Here is an 18749-nt window from a genome sequence, read left to right on the forward strand (position 1 = left end):
CTAAAAAGCTAGGTGGTCTGCTCTCCCAGTTACTAAAAGTTGTATTTAATCTTTGATGCATAAGAAATTTTATTATAAGTCTCTTTCCATTTTTATTATCGAGGATTAAAATGAGTAAGTAGAGACAAACATTGGGATGTTACATTCCAGACCTGCTATATCACAGATATTCGGGCCTTCTTGAAGATAGTGGTATGATTTCATCAATGTTCACCATCCATTAATCCTAGATATGCCTAAATAAAGCATTACATGTATTTTAGCTATTCATTTTTATCATGAATAAAACATTGCACATACTAAAAAGGTTCATAAGATGTACAAAAGTATAGAAAAGTACAGATACTGGTCATAATAGTAGCTACTTTGGGGGTGTTATTTTGCATGCTAATTTTATTTTGGATGACTTAATAATAGATGTTCCTCTGTTCACTTCATAATGAACAAGGTGTATGTTATAACTTTTATGGAGGAGGAGAAGGAGCGGGAGGGGGAGAAGGAGAAGAAAGATCTTTCAAAGCTTGAAAGACACTGTTTCTTCCAATATATAAAATTATAAATTTTAGTTAAATGTAAGTGAAATCAAATAAAATATAGTTTTAGTCCTAGTCATAGCATACATATTTTAGAATGCAATCTACATTATGTAATTGAAAACCAAATGCAGCCTTCAACCTAAGAAAGGTGGCACACATTTTCATTAAGTGTTTATTTTTCTTGTGCAGTGGAATCCTCATAATTTGCCTATGATAGGATACTGGAGATCTAATCTACCTGTAGCTTAAATAATTGGTTTGCTTTTCTTTGATATGAGGAAATGGAAAAAAGCCTTTTAGCAGACTGCCAATGACATTTAATTATTCCTAATGTACAGATTTAGTCTTGCATTTATATCTCATCTTTTGATATAAAGATGAGATATAATTGAAAGACACAAAATGATGAAAACAAATAGATATTCTGCAACATGTAACATATGAAACATTTTTGCCAACTCTAAAAACAAATGAAAGCATGAAACCAGCACAAAGCAAATTATACCTATTTTCATCACCTATTTCCTCTTCCAGGTTGCTTAGTGACAAATAGACCCCCTTCAGTTAGACTAGTATCAATTTAGTACATTTCATGCCCACTTACACTATACATCAATCCATTATAAATATTTAACTATTGTAGCTACACATCAACGTTCCAAAGTTATTTATATAAAGTAGCTTTCTTTGACTCCATAGGCAATGCATAGAGGGAGGTGGATGGCTTGCCTATAGACTTTCCATCCTCAAGATAGTCTGTTTTATTTACCTTCATAGTGTAATGTAGGAAAACTGGCTTGGAAAATGAGAAATATTTCAGTTTCAAAAAGGGATGCCAAATGTTGCAGGTGAATTGTGCATATAAAGGAATTGCAAGTCTGGATTTTAAGCCATATTTCCAATAAAGTGCTTTGTATTGCTAGTCTTTAACTGTTCTCTGCTTTCGGGATATTCCTTGTATTAATATTATAAAGCATTATTGCATAAGGGATAATAGTGTGAAACATTCCACATTCCACATAATAATGGTTAATGGTGCAAATAAGTGGTGCAGACATTTTACTGGAGAAACAAATAATGTAAAACTCTTCAGCTGAGAGGATAGAGGAATAATTATTGCTGCACAAATGGAATTAGTTTTATTAAGTTTTCACTTGATTAGTATCACTGTAATTGAATGAGTCAATTGTTGCAGTTTATTTGCTAAGTCATGTCCGATTCTTCGCGACCCAAGAACCACAAGGTGTCAGGCCCTGCTGTCCTTCACTGACCCCCAGAGTTTGCCCAAATTCGTGTTGGATTGACTCAATAGGCCAAATACAATGAAAACTGATGAAGACACTGAAATAAATATGATATTTTACAATATTTCAAAAAAAAATGCGTAAAGTATTAGGAGATTTGCCAAGTTTTAGTGTCACCACAGAAGAAAAGTAAGTATCATGTTGTAATCCACTTTTCTTTACCGGTAGTCCTTGACTTATGACCTGTTGCTTTGTAACCACATTTTGGATGCTTGGCAACTGATCCCCATTTATGGCCGTTTGCAGTATCCCAAAAGTCGTGTGACTGCGATTTACAATTTTTTTTCCTGAAAGCTGGCATTTTTTAGTAAAAATGTTCCATAGTGAACAATGGATTTTCTTATCCACGATATGGCAATCACATAATGACTTTGGATTCACTTAATGACCATGGTGATTTGCTTAATGACCACCACTAAAAAAGTCATAAAATATGATTAATCACTTTATGACCATCACAACTTACAACTGTAATGGGCAGTTCCATTACAGTCATAATTTGAGGAGTTTTGGTACTTACACGTTTAATATAAATGTCATTTTATTTTACTATGTTTGCTATATATACAAAGAGCAACATTCAATGTCTATATAAACAGTGTGTTGTCTGGTTACAGATAGTTTGTCATTTTATTTTTTGATTTGATTTTTATCCCACCGTTGTTATTTTTATAAATAATTCAAAGTGGGGAATATATATGATATTCCTTCCTCCTCCTATTTTCCAAACAACAACCCTATGAGATGATTGGGCTCAGAGAGAACTGTTAAGCCTGGATTCCCCAACGGGTGTTAAGGAAAACAAACTAAACAGAACGTGCAGCGAAGTCAGATAGGAAGACAGGTAAATGTGTGAGATAAGTTTTCTAGTTAACACGCAGTAAAAATACAGATACGCTTGTGCTATCAAAAATATAGTTTATTCCATTTAAGAATTATAGCATAGTCAAATAAACGGTCCATTAGTCATATATCAATTTCAGTCAAGTCTTGTCGGGGATACTCTATTTGCAAAGTCCGTGTTGAATAGCCAATGTCAGTTCACTTACAATAAATCAGTCCAATCTTTATTTTCTCTCCGTTGAGAAAAATCAACACTCCTTCTTCTCTCCCCTTTCCAGCAAGAACGCAGTCATCAATCCATCAAGTAATTAGGGATCAGTAAGCCAGAGAGAGAGAGAGCTGCAAATGCCTCGCTTCTTATATAGTGCTTTTACAACCACACCCTTAATTACATTCTTGCAGTTAAAGTTACACACACTTTAACTAACAAACCATGATACCATATTTATTATTTTTACCCAAACCAGTTAGGGTCTGGCCCAAGCTCACCCAGCCAGTTTAGGATATCACAAGATATCTTTAGCAGTCAACTATCTAACCTGTAACCAAACCACTGGCAAGCTGTGTCATAGAACCAAGGTATTGTGTTACGTATACACCCCTGTTATCTGGAAAAGAATAAGTAGCAAGAGACTCCAGACATTTTGAATCTTGTCATAAAGGCAAAGACTCAGGAAAGCGCTAGACAGCAGCCAGCCAAGTTAGTAACCCTGGGAGGATTCTTGACACACTGAGAGACATAGCCTGTCATACTTTTTTTCTGTAACGCTTTATATTCAATACATTGGCATTTATCCTGGGTTGTGCCTATTGTCTCTGAATTCTAAAATCTATTGGCTTATAACTGTCCACCAATGCTAACAGACAGATTTTTCTTTATTCATCGAGTATAGACTGCAGAATGGTTATTAATGAACTGTAACTATGCTGCCTTAACAGTATTTTATATATATGCATGTTATTACAATATATTAATAATCAAAAGAATTTGCTAGAAATAGTTTTGAAACAATGCAAATGCACGCATAAAAAGGGCGGTACCTGGTTCAACAGCAGTAACTATAAGAGGGATCTAGATGTCTTAATGGACCACCATTTAAGTATGAACCAGCAGTGTGCTGCAGCTGGCAAAAAGAAAAAAGAAAGCAAAAGCCAATGCAGTCCTAGGTAACATCAACAGAGGGATTGCATCAAGATCACGAGAAGGTGATAGTACTGCTTTATACTGCACTAGTGAGACCACACTTGGAATACTGAATCCAGTTCTGGTCAACTTGCTACAAAAAGAATGTGCAGAGAAGAGCGTTTGATAGAGAATAAATTATACGGGTCTGGGGGTAAACCATATGATGAGCAGTTAAGGGAATTAGATATGTCTAACCTATCAAAAAGAGTTGGGATGACGGGATATCTGTCTTCCAGTACTTGAGAGATGGTCACAGAAAAAAGGGGGAAAAGCACCCAAGGGCAAGACAAGAAACAATGATTCAATCAATCAGAATAGAGCTAGAAGGGACCTTGGAGGTCTTCTAGTCCACCCCCCTGCTCAAGCAAGAAACCCTATACAATTTCAGATAGGTGATAGGTGTTTTTTTTTAAACTTCCAGTGATGAAGCACTTACAACTCCTGCAGGCAAGCACTGGTTAATTGTCCTCACTGTTAGGAAGTTTCTTGTCTTTTTTTCAAACACTTAATTAAAAATATGTCCCATAGAAGAAGACCAGGACCCATTCCTTCCTATTTCAAAGATCGGGACACGAAATAATGGGTTTAAGCTAAAGAAAGGCAAATTCTGATTGACTGTTAGAAAAAGCTTCCCAAGACTGTTAGGAAGTTTCAAGTCCAGGTTGCTTCTCTCCTTGATTAGTTTCCATCCATTGTTTCTTGTCTTGCCTTCTGGTGCTTTGGAAAATAAGTTGACCCCCTCTTCTTTGTAAAAAACCCTCAAATACTGGAATATTGTTATCATGTCATATCTGATCCTTCTTTTCTCTAGTCTGGCCATACCCAATTCCTGCAACCGTTCTTCCTACGTTTGTTTCCAGGCCCTGAATTATCTTAGTTGCTCTTCTTTGCACTTTTCCCAAAGTCTCAACACCTTTTTTTGTAATGTGGTGACCAAAGCAGGATGCAGTATTCTAGGTGTGGTCTTGCTAAGGATTTATAAAGCAGTGCTAATACTTCACATGATTTTGATTCTATGCCTGTTTATACAACCAAGAATTGTATTAGCTTTTTTTGGCTGTTGCTGCATACTGCTGACTCATGTTTAAGTGACCATCCACTAGGAGTCCAAGGTTCCTTTCACAGTTACTGGTTTTTGAGCTAGCTTTTGCCTAATCTCGACTTGTACTTTTGGATTTTCCTGCTTAGGTGTAAAACCTTGCTTTTCTCCACATTACATTTCATGTTGTTGGATAGGGCCAATTGTTCAAATCTATCCAGATCTTTTTGGATCCTGAACTTGTCTTCTGAGGTGTTGGCTATTCCTGCCAGCTTAGTGTCATCTGCAAATTTGATGAGTTCCCCTTCTATTCCCTCATCGAAGTCATTTATGAAGAGATTGAAGAGTCCTGGGTAGAAACTTGTTAAGAAAGATCCAACTTAAAACTAAGGAGAAATTTTCTGATAGTGGCAATTAATTAATGGAATAGCTTGCCTCCCAGAGTGATGGGTGCTCCATCACTGGAGATTTTCAACAAAAGACTGGACAACCATTTATCCAGGATGAAGACTTCCTGCTTTGATTGGGGGGTTGGACTAGAAAACCTCCAAAGTCCCTTCCAGCCCTATGATTATCTGACAAATATGTAAACACAGGTAAGGAATATATAGAATTATCTGTCTCAATTTCCCTTGCAAATAAAATGTGTTTTGTACTTTTGCATAGATGGAACACCCCATGCATACAACCATTCAAGATTCTGTTAAGAATCCATTAACGTAAGGCCCTTAAGATTAATTGCTAGGCAGAACTCAACACAAACTACAGTTATTCTAATGAATTTGTACTCATAGATGGTAGGTGTTTGTATGTATGTATGTGTGTACATGTGGGTGTGGGATATATGCATATATAGGATGTGAATTATGTTACAGCATAGTTAACTGATGGTATTCCTTTAAAAGGTACAGTTACTTGTATAGATAAATTTGCTCTACTTGACCTTTCTGCAGCTTTCGATACCATTGACCATGGTATCGACTATGGGATTCTCCTGGGGGAACTTCAGGGGATGGGAGTGGGAGGCCTTGTGCTGTCCTGGTTCACTTCCTTCCTCTGAGGCCACTGTGTCAGTGTTGACAGGAGGGGAAAGATCCAGCCCTCACCCACTGCTTTATGCAGTTCTGCAGGGCTCAGTACTCTCTCTTCTCCTGTTCAACATGTATATGAAACCGCTGGGTGAGATCATCTATCAACATGGACTGAGGTATCACCAATATGCTGATGATACTCAGCTGTATGTCTCAGCCCATGGTGAGTTAGGTGATGCCCTGTCCTCCCTCTCAAAGTGCTTTGAGGCTGTTAGGGTCTGCATGGGGAGCAATGGGTTGAAAGACTGAGTGGCTCTGGGTTTGGGGTTCATTGGCTCAGTTGGTATTGGATGGGGTGGCATGATCCCAAACATCCTGTGCGTAACCTAGGGGTTTTCCAGGACTCACAACTCCTGCTTGAAGAGGAAGTAATATTAGTGGAAGTAATATTAAACTATATCTTCAACATTCCCACCCCCATGTTTTTTAAAGGTGCAGTCACAGCTGTTCCTTATAAAATTAATAGAGTTTGTTAATCTATGATCTTGAAAAGTTGAAGAAACAATGAGGTAGTTGACTGGTCATAAAACACAAACTGATTTGCCAGTATATAAACTTGCCCTATTTCTCAGGCAGGTTTCAGCAGCTGGCAGCACCTAGCTGATCTTGGAAATCTGAGAAGTCGAAACAGGGCTGGCCCTCTTTAATACCTGGACTGAGAGTGCTTGAAATTATAGAGATGTGAAACAAGCAAGGAAGTTTTTCTAAAGCCTGCTAGAAGGGAGGCATTGAGAAACCACTTCTCTTGGGTGTGGTCACCAGTCATTGAGCACAACCTGAGCACATATTTATTTTTTAATTCATCAGATATGGGATCTCTAGAAAGTATAACTACTGCTATTATAAAATTAACTTAATACTAAATACCCATGGAAAAATAATTAGTACTCTAATTAAGACATAGCTTTTAATTTTAAAAAAAACCTGCTGCAAATTACCAGTGCAGATTTTCCTCTGGTTTTGGGAAGGAATTCAGTATTCTAGAGTATTCTAGCCATGTTCTCCCTTTTTGATTCTCTCAGAATTTCTGTGTCTTTTAAAAATCCTCGATCCTAAATCTGCTGAAATTCTCATTTATTTTTTCCAAGGGCTTGTGCTCCTATTTAATATCCAGCTTGTATACCAATATTTTCCATTCTCATGTGAAAACAAGAAATCTTATTTATGTTTTTCTCTAACTTTTGTCACATCTTTATTTTTAAGCTGAAGCCAAATTGCACAAGTCATCACCAGAATCTCCTCCTTTGATTCTTTATCATAATTTAAAATGTATCTGTGATTTAGAATATCATTTCAAAAAATATTTGGACATTTTTTACTTTTCCCCCCATTACTCGGTATTCTGCAAGGGAATTCCTTTACACACCTTTAGCCAACAGTTATTTATATATACTTTTTTTTGCTCTTGAGTCAGTTTTGACTCTTGGTGACTACTTGGGCTAGTCTCTATATTCTAGCTTTCTTGGCAAGATTTTTGTAAGCAGCTTGCCACTGCCTTCTTCCTACAACAGAGAGAGAATGACTTGCCAAAGGCCACCCAGATAACTTTGTGCCAAAGGCGGGGCTAGCATCCCCAGTGCCTTAACCACTGCTGGCTCTTGGATATACTTGTTAATATGTATTTTGATTGGATAGGGCCAGTATTATATGAAAAAACTTACCGTATCATGCATTTGAATCAAATTTCCACAAGCATTCAAGCTTCAGAAAGATTTATTTTTTGAAGTGTCATTTACAGACACATTTAGAGCACTATATCCCATGTTAAAGTCGTGATATAAAAATATGAGTTTGCTGTTTCATGTCTTTTTGTCCAGTCATTATCCTGTTTCCTCCCCCTCTGTGTTACCATTACTTTGTTTTAAAATAGCTAACTTTCTGCATTTCTTCCCATCCATTGACTTTATTCATTTGTTTAAAGTACAAACTTCGTTTAAAGTTTGACAGGGCTTATTCCTTAATACCTGGAATGAGAGTGCTTGAAATTACAGGGCTGCAAACCTTACATAGTATTATAGTATTACATAGTACATATGTAGTAGTACATAGTACATACATAGTACATACATAGAATTATAATTTTCTATTTCTATTTAAATATCTTACCAATAACAACTTCATCTGGTCCCTTTAAACTGTGGCTTATAATTGAAAGAAATAGGCAAAGGAAAACCATGCATAAGGGTGGGGAAAGTAAAAGAGATTTAAAAGAGGAATGGTAAAAAACAAAGTTTTGAAGACACAATTGAGATCAAATGGGATACGAGCAGCATATAAATTTGATGAATATAAATAAATGAGTATGGATACACAAAAGTATTGTGTATTCTGAGAAGTGACCAGATTCCAGGAAGTAAATTGAAGCTACCCTTATTCAAAATGGAAAAACAATTTTAAAATGTGCCCATTTGAATAGAAAAGGCATGATATCTTTATACAATACTTCAATATTTGAAAGGTTATCTATAATGGTAGAATTATATCCACAAAAATATAGAGAGCCAATTAATTTAACCTAGCCACCAGGTTAGAAACTGGGAGACCGTGAGTTCTAATTCTGCCTTAGGTATGAAAGTTGGTAGTGTGACTTTGAGCCAGTCATTCTCTCTCAGATGCAACAATAATAAGGTTGTGGAAAAAGTAATAGGAAGGAGTATTAGGCGTGTTTTCTTTCTTGAGATATTTATTAAAAAATAAAGGTGGGATATAAAATAAATAAATAAATGATCCTATACATGGTAGATAAAGAGCTTATCTTCTAAATAAGTATATTTGTTGCAAAAACTACTGAATTCCAATCATAAGAAATCTATGCGATGTTGCATATTGCTTCTACTCTGATTTTATAAATCAACAATATGCATTTTTCTTTTCTTTTTCAACATTAAGCAATTTAAATTTTAAATGGGCTTTTTGTAACAAAGATAACACAGGAAGTGAAGGGTTGTCTTGAGTCATATTCTAAACCAATAGAAAATTTCAACAAAAGTAAACAACTAGACACATGCTTAATTACTAATGAATATATGCTAAGCATTCTTAAATGCTATGATATACATCAAAATTATATCTGATAAAATGTATTGTTTGTCTCCTGTTTCTGGTAATTTGTAATGTACAGTACTCCAAGTCTGCAGGCAAAATGATAATTCAACTTTCCTTTATTTTAAGAAAGAATTAAACAAAGTTACATTCACTCCCCATTTCTCCAAATCTAATTTTGGGGTTTTCACCTTATATTTTTATAAATGACATTTTCAGCAAGAACAGAAGCAGCAAAAGAAAAATAATTTGTAGTGAGCAAGAATAAGTCACTGTCCAGAGAGGAGCTTGTGTAGATCTGGGTCAACTTATATTAAGCAAACAAGTTTGTATCATCTTGTCTATATGTTAGGAATTCATGCTTGACAGGTTGGAACAGAAGTCCCCCTGAAATATTTGAAGGGCCAGAAAAACCTACTTCATAACTTTTATCACTTGGTCCATACTACAGGCAATGAAGCGTACATTATTCTGAGTGTGAACTTCAAATTTTTAAATTTTGCATGCTCAGCAGATTACAGTATAAAGTTCAGGGCCGTAATTCCCTCTTGGAAAGATCAGGTGAACTTTAGTTAAAACTGAAAGTAATCTTTCTGTAAGACATTGTCATATTTTGCTGAAATAAGCTGACGTTTATGCTTAGTGTTCTACAGTGGAGGAAGAAGCGACTCAGGAAAAGGAATATAGGCTTTCTTCTCTCAAAACCTATCTGTTAGATTATCCAATTTGGCCAATTTTCTGGCTTCGCATGACATAAAATCTAAACCCCGTGTAAGTTAAGGTTCAGAAAACCGAGAGCGCCCCGGGGCTGGCTTTGTCATTCGAAGCACGGCGAGTATGAATCCTTCCTTTCTTTAAATTATGCGACCTGTGTGGAATTTCGACCCGGCATACTTTCGCACCCAACTTCGCGTTGCTGTCCTATAGGTAGAAGTTAAAGGCAGCTGGGTAGACTTTTACGCCGAAAGGGACGACAACCATGAAACCTCGGGGCTTTAAGCGTTTGGTTTCTTAGAAAAGTTCTCCGGTGTTCAGAGAGGAAGCTTTCCCGCCGCTCAGTTATACCGAGCCCGGACTTCACACGGGAGCCTCAAAAACTTTGAAGATGAAAGAACACAACAAAGGGGGGGAGGGGCGGTAGAACCTGTTGCCCGGATCGCCACGGGCGACCGAACGCCCTGAGCCTGCCTGCTGCCTGGCTTGCAACGCGGGCAATGAACCGTCCGTCCGGGGAAAGCTGCCTGTCCTCCCCTCCTCCCCCCCACACGCCCCAAGGGCGGCGGGCGGCCAGACACGTCGCGCGCGGATTTCGGGGCGTGTGTGTGTACTTGCGCCTCCTGCTAACCGCTGCCCGGTGGCGCTGCTGAGCGGCAAAGGGGCACCGGGTAGCCCGCCTGGCCTGGCCTGCCCTCCCGTTCCTCCCGCAGCCGTCCGTTCCCACCCCCCCCGCTCTCCGGCGGGCAGGGCGCGCGGCGAACATGGCGGCGGCCAAGGCGGTGGGGCGGGACACTCTACCTGAGCACTGGTCCTATGGCGTCTGCAGGGACGGCCGGGTCTTCTTCATCGAGTAAGACACCGGGCGGGGAAAAGAAAAGAAGAAAAAAAAAAAACTAGGCAGGCAGGCGGCGGGGTAGGTGGGGGCGGGGTTGCCGCTTCAGCGCGTCCCTTTTCCCTTTCTCTGCCCCCTCCCCGCTTCCCTTTCCTTCCCCGCCGACTTCTGTTTCCACGGGCTGGATTAACAGGTGCATGTTTGCCGCTTCTCCCTCTTTAGCGACCTGACCCGCGCAACTACTTGGCTGCATCCTCGCACTGGGGAGCCCGTCAACTCAGGCCACATGATCCGCTCAGGTGGGTGCCCTAAGCCGGGGCTCCTCGCGGAGAAAGAGCCGGCGGGGAGACGCTTCGGGGGAGGGGGAGGGTTGGAAGGGTGGGGGACCCCCCCACGCGCGTTTTCCCACCCTGGCCCGCCCCACGCTGGGTGTTTGTGTGTTTGCCTTTCTCTCTCCCTCTCTCCGGGGAAGGCGTGAGGGGGAGGATAACGACCTTTGTGTGGCTGGGAATTATGCTCGCTTGTCTCCAGGGCACAAACATCTCACTTCCCTCCTCTTGGCCACTTTCTTTCCCGGCTTTCTTCGCCCCCCCCTCCCCATTTCTCCTTTCTTTTTCTTCTAGATCTGCCCCGTGGCTGGGAGGAGGGATTCTCGGAAGAGGGAGCCAGCTATTTCATTGAGTGAGTATTTCTCACTTTCGAGGCATTTCGTTTTCACCCGCGACTAAAGCCGAAAGTCGTAGGATTTTTTTTTTTTTTTTTTTAAGGACGATTTGTTGCCACCGTTTGTTCGGTTTCCAGACATCTGACTTTCGTTCAATTGTCTCCACGTCACGGGTGGGGAGGAGGCGGGGAAGGGCCCTGTGTGACCGAAGTGAAAGAAATACTGCTTTTGTTAATGTGTAAGAGAGCGTGGATTCTGGCGCTGTTTTGAGATACCTTTTGTTCTGTTTTTTTCATCTTAGCACCTCAGGTGTGCCTGTTCTTTCATTTGAAACTTCTTTTGTGTTCTCCCGATACACGCAACAGGTTTCACCTTTGTGATTGTTTATATTGCTTGGAGGTTTCCGGCTGTTGAAGTGACTTGTGGACTAAATGTCAGCTATGCTTGGCCAAATAATTTAGTAATAGAACCTGTTGCCTGTGTTTGAGTTGAATGAAGTGTTACAGGGACCTTGGCAGAAGGCAGGGTCTTCCAACATGTGGATTGTCCCTTTTTAAGAGGTTTAGAGCAATTAAAGGTAGAAGCTATTAAATAATAAAAAGCCATTCTGATATACTGCAAGATGCTTGCTGAAGATAAGAAAGGGGATTACAAAACTCAGTGACAGCAGAACAATAACATTGAGGGAAAACATAATGAAATTCAAGCAGTGGCTTGTTTAGGAAAAAAACAAAGAGATCTAACAATTTTGTAGCTTCTCTATTGCAGAAAGGGAAGCAGTTGTTTTCTTGGAGAATAACAATTTGCAAGGCATGTTGTCTTGATATTTATATCTGTTCAGTCATTTCACTGTTCTGAATAAAGCAGAAATATTGCTGCTTCCTTTACCTATTCTGCTGATACATAGAGTTGAATCTCTGAAACTGTTTTGCTTTGTGATTTCCTTGTGGCACTCCAACCAGCTTCTTTGTGGCAATAAAACTTTGTTTTTCCTAGTGATGGAGACAAGGCTTGGTTTCTATATGGTACTAGTCTAAAAAGGTTGAGTGAGTAACACCTTGTCTCTGTCATGTCATTCTCTCTATCATAAAAGAAGTATTCTTCACATGATTTTTTTTTAGATGGAAGGTCATTTTTGAAAAGCTTGCATTCATCTTGACTGATATATATGCAGGATTATTTTTGCATCTATTCAGTACATGATACTGTTTTAAAATTATTGAATTCCCATGAGCTACACTGGGCTACTTTATGAATAAACTGATGCCTATGAAGGCTGTTTCAATTGAAAAACAATAGGGGTTGGAGGTGATTGGCATTGATTTTAGAAATTGTATTATGTGGGTCTAAAACAGAGGATTTGAAATGTATTTGTCATGATGGCTTGCTGCTATTCATAAATTAGCTTGCTGGTTCAGAATACAGCATAATTGGAAACTTGGGAGTTGAAAATGATTGGCATACTTGACTTCAGAAGCTGTATTTGTTGCTTTGTCTTGCTGCTATTCATAATTTGGCAGGTCTTTCCATTTAGCAAGTTTTGTAGGTTCACCTTTTGCAGCTGTTTTTGTATTAAGGTTACATGTATAGTTATTTTGAGTATTGATTCTGGGCCTTCATTGTCCCTTTGTCTCAAATTAGAATGTTATATTTCATACTTAAGGAGATAATACAGTAAAATTCTATAACATTTAACTGGTTTAGAAAATGTTATGAGTTGAAGAATCTGTTTAGACATGTATTAAAGTTGCAAACTTTTATTAATTGAGGAAGACCAGTCTGAGGTATACATCTCTATATTTAAATGTATACAAGGATATATACATAAATTTGTCAAATTTTATATAAATGTCATCCTTTTTCATGTTTACTTTTCTTTCACATTGTGTATAGAGTTTAAACAATAGTTTTTTTTTCTTGCCCTTTTATAAGCTATAGGTTAGAGATTTTAGCCAGTATGATTTGTTTTAAGCGAAGTTTAGCCAAGATTTGCCTGAAACAATAGTGAGAAGCTACAGGGATGTAAGAGAAGGAAAGTGGAGACAGATTTAGATAAAATTGTAGAAAGTGTATTGGATGTGGAGAGATTGGAGGAACTGAAGGGGTCTTTAGGATGGACAAAGTATATCGAAAGAATTATAAATGAGAGAAGAGGCAGCAAGTAAGATTTGTACTCAGTCTTGACTGGTAAAATACACAGTACCTTCAGAATCGTAAGATTGTGGTGGGGTTGAAAAGTTAATGAGTATTTACACATTTCAAGGGAGGGATTTGTAATACGAAAAGCTTTATTTGATTGGAAGATTGTGTTTCTGACTTTTTTTGGATTGCAGTGAGCTGGGTATGAGAACTAGGCTTGACCTGCAGAAGTCCCTGATGCAGAGCAACCATGTGAACCATGTCAGAGCCATAAAGGGAACGGGGGATGAAAAGTCAATGTCGGATGCTAAGATTGTTACAGTGGGATCTCATATTGGGATTCTGTTGGGAGAGAAAAAATATGGTGAAAGTTACTGAATAGGCTGTTAAACAGAATGGGGATGATAGAGCATATTTCTTGCTCTAAACCAGTTGCCTCTACCCTTAATCTTGATGGCTGAATTGTCAGCCATCTGTGGTCTTTGGCTGCAGTTGGTAATTAGGCAAACCTAATTGTACTTTGGTGTACTTTACTGATGGATGTGATATGCTCTGCAAGAAGTAGTGCTTAATACTCTCTTGAAGAAGCCATCACTCAATCCAACTGTATTTATCCAACCTTTTGTTTTGAGGAAGATTGTTGAGAAGGTGATGGGAAATCAGCTACAGAGAATCCCAGAAGAAATAGATTGTCTTGATTCTTTCAGGCAGGGTTTAGGCATCCTGATAACTGTCATTGGGACCTGGAATGAATGAATGTGACTCTCCTGGTCCTATTAGACTGTTAGTGCCATTGTTACTATCAACTGCCTTCAAGAATTGGAAGGGAGGCAGTTTTATGGTGGTTCCTCTCCTGCCTGAGTGAGTAGTTTCAGATAGGAGAGGAAGTACATCTGTAGTTTTGGGTGATGAGTACTCAAACACTTGGTTGCCACAAAGTGGGATGTGGCAGAGCTTGGTCTTTCCTCCCATGCCATTCGTCAACTCTGTGAAACTACTGTGAAACATCATGTATCTATTTGGAATATGTCTCATCAGTATGTTGAGTGATGACACTCAACTTTACATCGATACCTTGGCCTAAGCTGGAGATGCTGTGGAAAACTAGAATTGGTGTCTGGAGTCTGAAAGACGTTAGATGAGGAGAAGTAAGATCAGGTTAATCTTGCTAAGATTGTACATTAATAAGCACCCAAGAATGTTAGTCACAGCCAGGTGGGCTTTTGCCTAGCTGCATCTAATGTACCAGTTACAGCTCTACCTGGACTAGGAAGCTTCGAAACAATGACTCTTGCACTGATCACCATGTGACTGGACTACTGTAATGCATTCTTCATGGGACTGCCTTTGAAGACAACTTTGGAGCTACACTTGGTGTAAAATGAAATGGTTAGCCTCTTTACTGGAGAAACCCATGACAGCAGAAGTGCATGCATTATAAAGCCATTGTACTAGCTGCTGATAAGTTTCAAGGCTCAGTGGAAAGTGCTTCTTATTATGAGGCCCTGTAAAATGTATATGACAAGGATCTATGAAGAAACAATTTCCTAAACATGGTTTTGCTCCATCTACTTAAAATGGTAATTAAAAGAAGACCTCTCCTCTGCAGGAGGTACAATGAAATGTCCCCTACGGGGAATTTTTGCTAAAAAAAACCAAATAAATATCAGTTTTTAGCAAAAAATCATAAATTGTGGTCACATGACTGTGGAATGCTGCAAATGGCTGTAAATGAGTGCTCAAAATGCAGTCATGTGACTGCAGGGGGTGGAGCAGTCAGAACTTTGGAACTGGGTAATAAGTATCTTTGGATGGGGTTTGCATGGTCACTAAGCAGTCATCATAAGTTGAGGACTACTTGCACTGCCCCTGGACGTATAATAAGGTTGCTCGGGCCTAACCCTAACCCTTTTCAACATTTAGAAATGCCCTGAAGATTGTTTAATTTCAGCTGATTTTGGCCCATAATGAGGCTATGAGGGCTTATTATTTATTAGTCACCATTTATTAATTATTAATCATTTAATGATTTGTTATGTGTTTTATTGGATTTTTAAAATATATTTTTCTCATTTTGCTATAGCATACCCAGAATTGTAAGCTTAGTGACATGAAAAATTGTGAAACACACCAAAAATTAATTTTCATTGTAATGTCATACTGAGTCATAGTATATACTTTTTTTACACCATAAATTCTGATTCTAGTTTATGATTTATTGGAAATGGTGAATTGTTAAATTAGTCATCTGGACAAATTATATTTTAATAATGACTTAACATAGTGTTAGAATTCAGCTTAATTATCTTTTACATTTCCAAAAACATTCACAGTAAGTAACAGTAATTTACAGTCATACAGTTACACTATGTTTATGTCTTTGTCTAAATATTTAGACATGCAAGCTGAATTTCTGGAAGTTGGGACTACTTTAGTTTTATATTTTATTAAAATAATCACTTGGCTGTTGACGCAACCCAGGTATTGCCAATATTGCTATGATGTATGGCTGTTTTGTTTTGTTTCTTTTCTTTGTTTTACAAGATAAAAGAATAACACTAAATTTTATGTTTATTTTTGAAGACGTAAGTAATTCCAGTCAAAATGGTGCTAAATGATATATAATTCCCATCTTCATAATTCAAATTATTATTAGTAGATAATAACAGAACTGTTAAAGTAGATTCCAAAGAACTGTTAAAGTGGTTAAAGCATCAGGCTAACAACTGGGAGTCTGGGAGTTGTAGTCCAGACTGAGGCACAAAGTCAACAGATTATGGACTAGTCCAGGGGTGGGCAAACTTTTTGGCTCGGGGGCCTCATTGACTTTTAAAATTTGACAGACGGGCCGCCACCTGGTGTCGAAATGCCTATCATTACAAGTCAAAATCAAATGAATGCTATCATTCAATCATTCACATCAAACCTTAATTCTGTACCAATCTTCGGCGGGCCGGATTAAAAAGACCAACGGGCCGGATGTGGCCCGCGGGCCGTAGTTTGCCCACCCCTGGACTAGTCACTTCCTCTCAGCCCTAGAAAGGAGGCAATGGCAAGCCACTTCTGAAAGCAGGCCAAGAAAACTGCAGGGATTTGTTCAGCTAATCACCAGGAGTCATCATGGCCTAAGGTACCTAAATAAATAATAAAATAATCATCCAACAAATCCATAGAAGAAATAAGATGTAAAAACTAGATATATACAACAGAGCTAATGTGAAAAACACCAGGGGAAATAGTTATAAAATTCTGCCAAGTCCTGGAAAAAAAAATCTGGATTTTCTAAAAACCAGGAGAAAAGAGGCCATTCAGATGTCTTGGTTCTGAAGAAGCTGTTTTTCCACAATCCCTGTGTAGATGGCAATCTCTAAAAGAAATGAGATGAATATGCACATTCAATTTTAGTGGACAGACAAAAGGGACTCAGAGATGGCTATCCCACAGATCCTGAACCACATCAGGCTTCAATGCACTTTCAAAACATTTTGAACTGAACTTGGAAACTGTCTGGTAGCCAGTACAGTTCTTGAATTGGAAGTGTTACATGGGTGTCATGAGGATGTCCATTACTACAAGATCTGTTGCAGAAAAGTGAACAGAATTGATTAAACATAGCAGCAGGGTTCCACTCTGACCCACCAGCTCCAAACTTATGATCCAAGGGGATTGCATTCGGTTCTCTCCTGAAAGTTAACAAGGAAGAAGTCGTCATTTGATTGACACTCAGACTGGGTAGGTTATGATACTATACAGGTATTTCCACTGCAGAGTATACATTCACCTGTTTCTCTGTCAATATAAATTAAAAATCCTACACACTCTCCCCCGAGGCCAGTGAATCCTAACTTTTGTACATCTAGACTTATATTGCTCTCTGCATGTATAGATCGCAATATACTGTACTGTGTATATTGAGATTTTTTTTGTCTAGGTGATGAAAACATTTATAATTATTCTTAGCTATTGCATCATACATAGCTTTAAATAAAAACAAATCAGTCCTTCACAGTGAAACATGGGAACGTGAAGAAGGAGTGCCTGCAGGATTTTCTTTCTATATCAGAAACCTCTCCATGCCCAAGAGGAAATCTTCTGACTGCGAAAGATTTACATTACAGCCACTCCCAAAGTCTTAATAAGGACAAACTCTTCGGGGTTTGCTAGGGCAAAATATAACATAATGCTTTAAGAGCTTTCTGCATCTTTCCAAGCACATTAAATATTGATAAAACATATTTTGATTGTTTTAAAAAAGATAAAAGATAAAGACTTCCCCTGTCCAGTGATATCTGACTCAGGGGTGAGGGGTTTGCTTATCTCCAATTCCTAGCCAAGGGGGCCAGCATTGTCTGAAGATGTCTCTGTGATCACATGGCTGGCATCACTATATGTTGAGGTGCATGGAACATTGTTATCTTCCCATCAAAATTGTACCTATTTATCTACCTGCATTTGCTAAGTTGGCAGGAGCTGGGGCAGGAACAGGGCTTCACTCTGTCATGCAGTAATTGGGTCTCGAACTGCCAACCTTTTGTTCAACAAGCCCAGCATCTTAACCACTAGGCCACTGTGTCCCATTTTGATTGTTTACCATCTATTTATAGCTTTTCAAATGTTTTGGAAACTAGCTGCAAATTAATTAAAATATCCAGGCATTGGGGATATATACTGTATAAAGGCTTGAGTATGTGCTGCTATAATACAAAACAAACAAACAAAAATTCAACTGTTTCCACATGATAAAAATAAATAGGTCTGATTTCTTCTCTGAAGGCATTATCACCAGTGTTTTCAAAGTGTTTTTAAAAGTCTTTTTAAAAATAAGAATTATTATATATCATTTTTCTCTATTCAAGAAGATAAGAAAGGATGCTGTGGTTAATAGTAATGAAAGCCAGGAAACCAAACAATAGAACTTGATTCTCTTCATGCTAAGAAAGATCTCAAAGGGAAATGGCTTTTCATATTTAGTTTACACCATAGACAATCTTCCAGGATAATCAAAACCAGACTTGCAAACACTTCCTAAGATTCAGCATGCTAGCCAGAGATCAAGGGACAGCCAGTCAAATCTCCATAGTACAGTAGAGATGTTTCAACAGAAGCCACAACTTTGCTACTCTGATGCAATTTTGTATGCTGAGTCATTAATGGTTTTGGTTAATGAATATCTCTAAACCACCTTCATCTGCTTTCACCAGTTAGAAAGAACAAGAGATTAACACACACACATTGGACTTTTCTCCTCCAGTAACTCTGTTTATGTCCCCAGGCTGCATAAACTGAAAAGTAGTCATCAGTAAAAAAAATGGCACAATGGTATCATCCTTTCCTTCATACAGGAATCTATTGGAAT

The 18749-nt window shown here is 38.5% G+C and overlaps 1 protein-coding gene and 1 long non-coding RNA gene across 2 annotated transcripts in view; one reads left to right on the forward strand and one right to left on the reverse strand.

Annotated features, from left to right (window-relative positions):
* Positions 1–7694: 7694 nt before the first annotated feature.
* LOC148133300 (uncharacterized) lies at positions 7695–10634 on the reverse strand. The gene is made up of 2 exons (XR_015746652.1): positions 10557–10634; positions 7695–9962 (listed from the first exon to the last, which is right to left on the reverse strand). It is a non-coding gene; the product is annotated as an uncharacterized LOC148133300 (long non-coding RNA).
* PLEKHA7 (pleckstrin homology domain containing A7) overlaps positions 10497–18749 on the forward strand; it is a 133790-nt gene continuing 125537 nt past the window's right edge. Inside the window, 3 exon segments of the mRNA XM_026668327.2 lie at positions 10497–10608; positions 10813–10889; positions 11214–11271. Coding sequence (XP_026524112.2) covers positions 10520–10608; positions 10813–10889; positions 11214–11271 — 224 coding nt within the window. The 5' untranslated portion in view covers positions 10497–10519.

The sequence above is a fragment of the Notechis scutatus genome, chromosome 1 (genome assembly GCF_049901735.1).
Source record: "Notechis scutatus isolate UNSWTSFEM ecotype Mainland chromosome 1, rNotScu1.2, whole genome shotgun sequence".
NCBI lineage: Eukaryota > Metazoa > Chordata > Lepidosauria > Squamata > Elapidae > Notechis > Notechis scutatus.